We start from the raw sequence: 11,071 nt of genomic DNA, 5'->3' as shown, positions 1-11,071 counted from the left end.
ATAAACATATCTATATATATACACACTGCAAGTGCACTGCAAGTCAGCATACTAACAAAGCCTGCAGGAGTTTGGTGAGAATCCATACTATGGGGATCTCAAACTACTGGTACAAGGGCAATTTCCGGCCCTCGATCCCCCTCCCTCCAGCCTGCAACACTATGTTAAAATATAATATAATCTGGCCTGCAAGAATGCAAGATTATTATTTCTAAATGTTTAATATCAATTTAAACTACCTCATTCATATACAATTTAAATAGAAACATAATTCTATTTTAACAAACATTATTTCATTTCGTGCAATGACATATTTTAGAATAGCTCTCTTGTAGTACTTGAGCGCGGAAGTGGCTCTCCTGTGAGATGACAATACCAGCAGCGGCCACAAGCCAAATTGAGTTTGAGACCCCTGCTATACTAGTTTATGACACATTGCCTGAGATCATAACAGATAGCATGAAACTCAGAAGTTGACCACCAGTGACTTGAATAAATAAATAAATGTGTTTATTTGTACCTGGATAGAGGCTGAGGTCACCAGGCCTGCCTGGTCAAAGTCCAAAGAGACAATATGGGAGAAGCGACTAGCATTCCCATTCAAACAGCTAGAGGCATTCCCAAATGCCTCCAAAACTGTGTAGACCGCCTGCCATTTCTCTGCTACAGACAACAAAGAGAAACAAAGATGTCACTAATACACCAGCAACAACATTCACTAAATTCTTTTCATTTAGAGTTTGGATCCTTTCCAAGCTACCGGAAAATGTTTTGTTGGTGCTGCCAGCAATCGTGAGCAGGTATTGGATGATGTGTTGACAGTTGGTGGTCTTCCCACTGCCACTTTTGCCCAGCAACACAATGGACTGATCCTGGCGAGTGGTCAGGAGGTTCCTATAAGCAGCCTGGGCCATGCTGTAAACATGAGGGGCAGTGTCCTCCCTTCTGCAACCCTTGAACATCTGCATCACCTGGAAAGAAGACATGGGGCCGGCAAAGAGAGGAATAAAGAGGCAAAATCATTGAGGTTATGAATATCAATTACTATTTTCATATTCTGCTACTCCATAAGAGATGTGGCATTATATGCACAGCCTGCAGGCCCACCTTCTCGGAGTACATCGAGGGGGCGCTAATGGGGTTAATGACCACCATGTTGGGCCCAGCGTGGGTGTGCACCAGGTTACCGCCGTACCGCTGCCTCAGGGAGTGCATCACGCTTGACTCATTCAAATACTGCAGAGAGGCCAGGTCCTCCACTCGGTCAAACATCGGAGGGTTTGCCTAGAGTTCAAAGTCAGAAGCAGTCACATACCCACCCAGTGTCATCCGTAATTGATGTGGTTCAGAGTTTATTTGATGATTAAATACCTTCTCTACATCATCTTCATCCACATCCAATAAAGAGCCATCACTCTCCAGGCGGATTTTCACCTTCCCCTCTGGCAGACTGCCTGCCTCTGTCTTCAGGAGGGTTGCTGTATCACCACAAATGTGTGGAGTTAATTTATCATGACATATGATCTCTTAGCGCAAAAGCTTCATCTTATCTGACATGTCTGATAATGTGAGGCAGTTGTATCTCTTTTAATAACATCTAAGGTTCAGTAAAACTAAACAAGCATTCCATGTTCAAAACATGCTGAGTCTAATTACACACAGACTGAGGTAAAATGGAGTAGTCTTGTCAGGTGCCCTATTTTAACATTAAAATATCAAGCATTTTCTAAGCTTTAAAAGCCCACCTCTATAGCACCAGCACTGACAGAATAGTAAGCTGAGAATTTCCTTTAAAGTACTCAAATTAAAAATGACACATGGATACAGATACTTAAAATGCTGAAGTTTTTACTAACCCAAGGAAAATCCATCCTTGTGGACCAGCCATACTTTGTCTGTGTTATACCAGGCTTTCTCTGCCGTTATCTGCTCCTCAGTCTTTCCCTGTTAGAACAGGTCAACAATCACAGTGAGAAACATATAATCAATAACATAAAAAAAACATTAAAATAACAGTTGAATGATTAATAATTAAATCAGATGCATAATGGACTTGCACAGGGATCCTACAAACTTTCACAAGCACAGATTGATGGGCAGTCCACACTCACATGAGACATGCGAGGGGAACTGAATATACTGGGCCGATTTCAACTCAAGCATTTATGCCCATTACGCATTAGCCCTCCACAGAAGACCTACAGTTCCCATAATTCCCCTTTTACTTAAATTATAAAAAGAAAATTGTTGAATAAAAAGACAAAAGAAATAGATAGAAGGTGAGGCAGGGGTGTTCCATCACAACCAAGAACTTCACATATATAGAAATACTTCACATATACAAAGATACATGAGTTTAGGGGGACTGTACAGAAAAAAACACTTAAATAGCACTAAACAGAAAGTGTTTGGAGCAAGTCATGCATGGAAACACTTAAAGTACACTATACTCCGACACGCAATCCAGCTAGCATAATAAATATCGGATAGTTGCACAAAAACATTTTTTTATTTATTAATTTTTTGTGTTCTCTCCCTCTACAATGTGGGGACAGTGGGTAGTGAACTGCAGAGTGCTTAGTTTCGACGCAACTAGGGGTATAGAGAAGATTCAATCTGGGCTTTCCTGGTGGTGGGGTTGTCTTATTCACTACTAAGCCATTCCAGACACACCTTTATTAGTTCACACAACACGAAAACCACAAAAACACACATCACTCCGAAACATAGGGGGGACATGCAACCAAGAACTACAATCGGTTGTAGCCATGGTCAGACCTTAGCTGCAGCCGAGTGTGATGCCTGAAGGATGGCCACGGGGTCCTCGACAGGCTTCAACTGGAGAAGGAAGGGAGTAGAAGTCAACTGAGACGTCAGTTTTTTGGTGTCGGAATTGAACCACGAAACATTACGTCGGACTGCAATTTCAAAGTGCACAACAATGCACAATATGGCGTGGTGGAAAACTTTTATAGCAAGTCACAAATTATTAGGAGTAAAACACAATACAAAACACTGCAGCAGTTCAACCATGCAATACTAAGTCAAGCAACGCTAGCAAAATAAGTCATTAAGGTAATTCAGCATAAAAAATTATAGTATTAATGCATTAATGAGCAGGGATTACAAGGTGCATTGAAGTGCAGTGAGTGGGTCTGTGGGGAAATTTGTGTTCTGTCATATTGACAGTCACAGTTAACAAGATCAGTTGTACACAGTAAGGTTTAAATGTAGGGTGCAATGCAGCCAGTTGTAAAACAATATAATAGTCAATGCTAATGAACTTGGCTATAGAGATAGTATGGTACTGCCAGATGTCTCAGCTGCTGCAATGTATTTGAGAATGTGCGGCATATTACTGCAGTATAACTTCAGTATCTACATGGGTGTAAAGAACAAAAGCAGCATGACCAACACACACAGCTGTACTTTGTGTTTATTGTAAACTAAATGCCGGATTCATAAAATCAAACTATTATTAATCTTGCTGAGACCTTTAAAACCTGGTCAAGAATCCCTGACCCAACTTTGGTGACCCCTGGGTTATTACTACATTCAGGGCCCATGAGTGGGGACAAAGACAAGCAGGCGGGCACAGACAAAGAGAGGGGTCAGTAGAGGAGAACAAGCTTAGACTCCAGCACTCGACAGGCGAGAGAGTGCAACGAGCCCCACGGACGAGCGGGCTGTACCTGAGAAGATTTGTGGCCTTTGGCACACTGGCCATGCAAACAGCAAAGAGGACAGCAGCAAGTCAGGATCCAATGACCCACAGAGGAAAAGTAGAGACAGGGGACACAATTTGAGACAACAGGAGATTGGAGCAAGTATAAGGAATAAAAAGTGCTTTTTAGTGCTCTACACTTTGAAATGGGCAAAATATATTATCATTCGGTACAAAGGTGCTCCTCTGGACCTGATAACAAAGCAATTAATACTAGTGAATGAGAGGAATGCAATAAAAAAAAAAACATGGTACTAAAGATGTTAAATTAATTATCAGACAAATTAGCTCAAAGAGTACAAAAATCAATCACAAAACTGAATGTTTTTGCCTCCAGTATATTATAAAGATAAACATTCAACACAAGATATGTTTAGGTCCAGCTCATATTGTCATAAAAAGCCTTTATTTTCTCCTGAACTAACTCTGAAGTAATCTCCAACTCGTAAGTCATAGAAAATACCCCTTTGGTCTCAAAGTTTCAGATTTCACACCAAGTGGCCAACAACACAGGGGGCCCCTGTAATTGGAACCCTATGGACAGTGGGACAGCCCAGCATGGACCTGGGTGATTTTAGGACACATTTCCCTCTGTCTGGGGAAGCAAGCAGTTGACTCAGGCGGGTCACAGGCAGAGGGAGCCTTGGTAAAGCATCGCAAGTGCAAACAAAGAGATATAAGGAGACAAAAGTTACATCTTTGCCATCAACAGTGAAGATCCTCCTCACACGTTTGTAATCGTCCTCAGTGGGAATCAGCTCTGGGACCTACAGTTGGATAGCAGGACCAGTGATTGCAATTGGGTAGCCAGAAAGTAAAATCAATGATCCAGAGGTACCTGCTATAATTGTCCACTTTAGACAAACTGAAAACTGAATGGGCACAGAGCACTCCATGTAAAAAAGAAAAAAAAAAGTCCTTTTAAAATGTGAGAACACACACGGTTACGAGTACCTTTGCAGGGAGATGAACACACACCTGTTTATTTGGCGCAGACTGAGCCTGGGGTTGTGCAACAGGGGACGGTCTACCATTGGGGGCCACAGGAGGACAAGATGTCTCCTTTACCTTTACACAGTATATAATAATCACAGACACATAGTTTGACAGACAAACATGAACACACATACATGGAAATGACATGGGAAGATGATAATGAGGATGACATTTAAGTTTTAGTTTGATGTATTTTTTTTTTTACTTTGGATTCAATTTAACACATCCAGCACTACAACCAACTTCAAAGGCGGTTTGTTCCTACTAATTTAATTTTCCAATTAATTCAACCAGGAAATGAGTCAAAGAAAATTACTATTAAAGAAAATTGGACCATTAAGCGGTACAGCAAGAGAGAATAATGGTTCAAGGCTTTTGTTTGTCAGTGGTTACTTAAGCAGCAATCTGTTGCAAATAATTAAATAATTCAGCATTGTCTCAGATGAATTCTCATACAACTGCGCCAAAATCCGAGGAATCTAGCCCCTGATATTAAATCATTACAAAAAATGACTTTGCTCTGTCATTGTATGCAACATTAGGAGCAATAATCCTAGTTTTGTCCAATATCTGCCTCTGTTTGCATCTAGGTTTTATTTCAAGTTGCTGTGGTTGTTCTATTAAAAACTTTTTCAATCATGATAAAATCATTATTTAAGATACATTTTAGAATGAGAGTAAGGCTAAATAGAGCCTTTACAATATTAGTTTTAACTGAACATTCTCTGTATTTAATGGTAAAGGCTGTTGTCTGCCATTATCAACAACAACATAAATACGCTTTTTGTTGCACAGTCGTATTGTTATGTAGCTCCAGTGAGAGCAGAAAAGTAAAACCACTAAACAGCACAAACCTCTAAGAATGCTTAGTCACACGTAAATGTACATTTTCAAGTTAAGCTGACATCTTGATCCTGCCCTCAATATCGGAAACCTATATCTCTCCCTAGAGCAGTTTAAAACACTATCCCTCAGCAAAAACACCAGGTGCATATCTCCCAAATCAAATCCCTTGCTCCACGGCCAAATACCCAACTGGCCACCAGATTTAATGGGCATCTGTTGATAAAATTTTCAGATGGCCTGCTGACAGACAAAATGCCAGCGACACTAAATAACAGGACAAAAACATAACCTTGTCTGAGATACAAACTGAAACGGGCTATGACAGTATAGACAAGTTTGACACTAGACGGCTGCAAAATAACATAAACAGCTTTTATCTGAAGCTGGATTATCTGGATTATTATTCAAGTGCCAGCTCTAAGCTCCATATAAACCTGACCAACTGGGATCTTGGTTTTCTGGTCAACTGTTTTAGAAAAGGGCTGACAACTTATAACTACTGATTAGTTTACTCTCTATAAGAACGTCATTTGAATTCTTATTTGTGTTTCTTTAAAAAAGCATCCCAAAAGATCCTTAAAGTCCCTGCCTTGGTGGTCTACAGTAGACAGAGCCTGCAGAAAGTGACAGTAATGAGTCACAGCTCAGTGCTCATGGACAACGTCTGACCACTACCAGAGTGCAAGCCATGAGTACACCCTTAAACCCACTGATGAGGTCTGATCATGAGCTGGTACATGCACCCTGCTTCCCTTCACTTGTTCAGGGTGGCTTCATTATATCAGAGCCTGTTTTTGTCAGAAATCAAGAGCAACTTTTGGGAAAGTGTAAAAGGAGTCATTTTGTTGTAGCCTAATCCTAACGCCAGTCATAATGATTCCTAGCCGAAAGAAAATCATCTCAGGTTGTCTTTCAGGGTAAACATCATGAGTAGGTTGTCTGTATATGAACAGGGTTTTCTGTGTTATTATCACACAGCATGCTCCACCTAGAGGTTAAGTAGCAGACATGCACTTTTTCACTCAGTACCTCCGGTTTCTTTACAGCAACTGCACGCGGCTTTGGGATAAACCCTGCAGGAGGAGCCAGGGGGTCCGTCTTTGTGACCGGGATGAATCCTGGAGGTCTTGCTAGGGGACTATGCTTTGGGGGCACTGGGCTGGATTTTTTGGCAGGGATGAAACCGGGTGGAGGCGTCATCAGATTCTGTTTAGGGGCAGGGATGAAACCAGCAGGCGGCGCCAAAGGGTCAGGTTTGGGGGCAGGGATGAACCCAGGCGGAGGGCTGAGGGGGTTAGACATTGGTGGTGTGGGGTTTGGCGCCGTAGTAGCGGGCACAGATGTGGGTGTGGCCTCTGTTTTTTCCACAGTAGGTTTTTCTTCCTCCACCTTTTCTTTCTCCTCCTCCTGCGTCACCTCTTCTTTCGTGTCCTCTTTGCGGTCCTGGGTTCGGGTGCGAGGCCGGTGTTCCTTGGTTCTACTTCTTCCCATTAGGCTGGTCAGACCCATGGATATATCATCCTTGTCCTGCCCACCAGGTCTGGTGGTTTTGAGCACAGACTCTGCAGCAGAGGTAGTCTTAGCAGCCTCAGAAACAGCAGGCTGGTTCTGCTGTTCCGTCCCAGGAGGAACCACACGTCTAACAACCCTTCTCACAACCCTTACCACCTTTTTACCGCTAGAGCTCGGCTGCTCCTTCGGGGTGTCCGGACCACCCATGTCAACGTTACTATTGTGTTCTTCAGCTGTTGATGCAGTCGGCTGTGGACCACTTCCTGCGTCTAGCTCAGGTTTTGCGACTGCCTGAGGCTGACTACTATCTACATCAGACTGGATACAAACAGAAAGGCAGACAATAGCGCAGATTATTCCCATGGCTGCCACAGATAAACTGTCAAAGATTTTGACAGCAGGTTTTGGGCTTAGAAACTGTGTATACAGGATTATTCAAAATGGATTTATATCAGCTAGTGTATTTCTATTTTTATACATTAAAACCCTCACTCAAGCTAGTGTATGAAACCACTCAAGTTAGTGTATGCAATCAGGCCATTTGATCAAACCTTTTCACTCAATTCTAACTTTAGAGCTTATTGGGAAATGTACAAACATAACTTTTTGAAGAAAAACCCTTTGGGATTGATTGGTGTTGTTTTGATATGAATCTAGTTATAATTCCAATCTAAATCACTTGATCATCATTATCATCATGTTTCAGACCGTGGGCCAAGAGAGGCACAGTGATGACAATGAAGAGGGTTAAAAAATGGCCCTTAATGTTTCTTGAAACAGTATTTGCCCTGGCTATAATGAGCATCACCTCAAGCCCTACCAGCATACAGTTAAACAATGATAATAACTGCATTTGTCATCACCTATTCCAAAATCAAATGTAAATTGTTAAAATATTCTGCTTAAACAATGTTGCAATTTTACAAAATTATACCATAATTTTAAGATAGTATGCGGCAGGTTGCCTCTTATATTATTTTATATATAAAAATCCCATTTTAACCCATGACTGTGATCATGATTAGTAGCCATTTTTTTCCTTATCTTTTACCACAGCACACAAAATGGTTTGTGAATACGTGCCCAAAAGCATGCAGGTGAAAAAGCACTTACATCTGGCTTGTTCTCAACTTTAACCTACACAAGGGGAACAAAATAAGATCAAACCACACATTCAGACCAAAGCTTGTCTCTATCAACATAAAGGAATGTTTCAAAAAGCAACAGCATGCAGATATGAACTGAAAGGCAAAAACAAAACAAAAACACAAAAAAGTGAGACTTTCCTTGTGCTCCCAGAATGAAAAGCGTGATTTGTACGCCATGGTGATAAGCCAGAAGTCATGGAACGAGCTGGGCGATGTGGAGAATAAAAGTATGGAATGATGAGAGAAAAAAAGAGACAGTCGGGGAGAGGAGGATGTGCGATGAAGAATGGGAATTTAAGGGCTGAGCGGTGGGATACTGGCAACTTGTTTTCTGCACACAACAGGTCATACACCAACAGGGTAGTGGGACCATGCAGCACTGAGAACACAACAGATGAACATAATGAAATTGTTTGGTCTCTTCACACTACAAGAAACAACTGGAAAACAAGAGCATTAAGCTCTAACACGACTAAAACACTGCAAACAAAAGTCTGTACTCAGAATCATCGGCAGTAGGGTTATTTATTATACATGGGCCTCACTCTTAATCAGAACTACGTATGAAGAACTACTCTTCAGTCAGCACACTAAACGATTACATCCAATGTCGGTCATTTGTTACATTCTAAGTGATGAAACAAAATCAATTAGAAAACATATGTAGGCGTTGCCGACTGGAAAAAACATTAAAGCGAGCAATATTAATGGTCCATTGGCCAAGAAATCATACATGCGATTTTCACACTTACACCTCACTACACCTAATCACCAGGCAAACATGCAATACGTTTTGTAAAAAGCCTATCACAACTTTTCATTAACAGTTTCAACTAAAATTGGCCTTTTCCTCATTGAGGAGACACAGCAAACATGAGTCACACAGCAACATGTTTCACCATCTCTGGCCCTGCCTTCATCAGAGTCCACTCCTATAAATAGTTTCAGCAGGAAAGGAGGCCATTCTGAGACGCCATCAGAGCCCAAGTGGAAGTGCTAAGCAGAGCATGTACACCCTGAGCAGATCACACTGCTCGCCACACACACAGTCCACCAGAGGCCCGAGCCCATTACCTTCTCTCTAGGCCTGGTTAACCTTCCAATCTTCGCTTTGTCACTGGAGCAGCGCAGTCGGGGCACAGGCAGGGTAGGACCTGGGTCTGCAGAGAGCCCACACTCGCTAGTCCTGAGTGAGTGGGAGGGCAACCTCAGGGGCGGGGTCACAGTCAACACAGCACAGTAAAGCTGTGGTCTGGGATGTGGTGGTGGTGGGGGAGAGTGGGGGTAATGTGAGAGGAGCTGGGCAGGGAGATAGAAGAGGGACAGCTGCTGAGATACAGAGGGGCTATAAATAGAATTTGCAGAACCACATCAATTATCACAGCCACTTTTCCCTGCCACTCCTCTCTCCTGGTGACAGGGAATCAGTGAGGCAGCCCCACTCATCAGGTGATACACAAACTTTAGGAGATTGAGAAATGAAACAAAAATCTATGGCTAAATATAAATGCAACAAATATTCTACTCCAAACAGATTTAAAATTGAAAGCTCATTTAACTTTCCATTCCTCTCCACAATAGCAGGTTAAGTAGAATACACACTATTATGTGCACATCAAACAAGAAACCTGTTCATTCACTGTAAGGTGAGCCTGTGATAGGGAAACTTCTTTCTCAATGCCACTACAGTAAAGCGCACATCAAAACAGATAAAGACATGCAACGAATCAAAGTACGAACTTACTTTCTATGGCCACAGCATGTCTTTAATATTTGTGGAAGGCATGTTCGTCACCATGGCTTTTACACCACAAGAGGGAGCTATAAACCAATGTATGGATTTCTTAATTTTACAGAGGGTTCTGCTTGGGCACACTACTGACCTACATTTGAGATGTTGTAGAGTTCAGAGAAAAACCTTAATAAGAACAAAGCAGTGGTTGCAGGACCCAAGCCCAGATACATGATAACTAACACTCACTTCATGTTTATCTGTACTGTAAATTAAGATTTTAAACATTTTAAAATGAGACATAAACCATTCAGATACGATTGTAACACTACTCTCCAAATCAAAACAAAATGTTTCATAACTTAAATTCTCTTAACTGCATTGCTGTAAAACCAGTTGGGTAAAAGCATGTGTTGAGCTGCCTGGAGGTAAGAATTCAGCTCATTCATGCCATGGAGTATCGTCACACAACAAAAACACAGAAATGTAGCAACAGGCTTGGCTGGGCAGGGATGAGCTAACTCAATCTTGGCACGCTCTTTTCCTCTTCATAAACTCATCAACAGTTTAATTTATCAAATAACCAGTGCTTGTGTACAAAGTGCATGACTGTTGGTTGTTTATTAAACTAATTCACTCAGAATCAGCAGAAGCTAAAGCATCTGTGAAAATATATTTTCTTCCTTATTTTAACTGCAATGTGAAAAAATAGAGCCTTCCTGCAAATAAGATATTTCTTCTTCATGGCAAAATCCAGAGTTCACATATCAGCACTCGGCAAGACCCAGACACACACACACACACAGCCTAGCTGGTCTATCTAGCACAGTTTGCTAATCCCCAGAGTCAGTTACTGGGACACAGCATCGTGTCAACTGTTTGTCTACACATGGTTAGTGCAGACCGAAGATTAAGGACTATACACCATAAACACTACTGATTCTGTCCCAGTTAAACCCTTCAATAGTATGAAATCTGTCCCATGCTGTAAATTGTTGTTTAGTGTTAACTTGGGTTTACTACCACATTGAATATGTCATGCATGTTTTATATAAATACAGCATAAATTATTGGTTTGTCCACAACAATATCTGCGATTTCCTTTCATTTGGG

General features: G+C 41.5%; 1 protein-coding gene across 5 annotated transcripts in view; it reads right to left on the bottom strand.

Moving 5' to 3' along the window:
• LOC118331425 (unconventional myosin-XVIIIa-like) overlaps nt 1-9,440 on the bottom strand; it is a 51,979-nt gene extending 42,539 nt beyond the window's left edge. The window contains exons 1-13 of one of the 5 annotated variants that reach the window (XM_035666353.1): nt 9,301-9,440; nt 8,365-8,431; nt 8,192-8,215; nt 6,596-7,396; nt 4,703-4,792; nt 4,420-4,491; nt 3,693-3,719; nt 2,779-2,838; nt 1,857-1,944; nt 1,372-1,478; nt 1,108-1,284; nt 761-971; nt 521-663 (exon numbers count right to left, since the gene is read on the bottom strand). In XM_035666353.1, coding sequence (XP_035522246.1) covers nt 521-663; nt 761-971; nt 1,108-1,284; nt 1,372-1,478; nt 1,857-1,944; nt 2,779-2,838; nt 3,693-3,719; nt 4,420-4,491; nt 4,703-4,792; nt 6,596-7,396; nt 8,192-8,215; nt 8,365-8,403 — 1,839 coding nt within the window. In that variant the 5' untranslated portion in view covers nt 8,404-8,431; nt 9,301-9,440. Of the gene's footprint in view, nt 1-520; nt 664-760; nt 972-1,107; nt 1,285-1,371; nt 1,479-1,856; nt 1,945-2,778; nt 2,839-3,692; nt 3,720-4,419; nt 4,492-4,702; nt 4,793-6,595; nt 7,397-8,191; nt 8,216-8,364; nt 8,606-9,300 lie in introns of all 5 variants that reach the window. The other 4 variants (XM_035666354.1, XM_035666356.1, XM_035666357.1 and 1 more) reach the window with 4 other exon arrangements.
• Between the last annotated feature and the right edge of the window lie 1,631 nt (nt 9,441-11,071).

Source organism: Morone saxatilis, unplaced genomic scaffold (genome assembly GCF_004916995.1).
Source record: "Morone saxatilis isolate NCDOM2014 unplaced genomic scaffold, NCSU_SB_2.0 Contig20, whole genome shotgun sequence".
NCBI classification, from domain to species: Eukaryota; Metazoa; Chordata; class Actinopteri; family Moronidae; genus Morone; species Morone saxatilis.
Note: the sequence above shows the minus strand (reverse complement) of the source record. Positions and strands in the feature narration are given on the sequence as shown.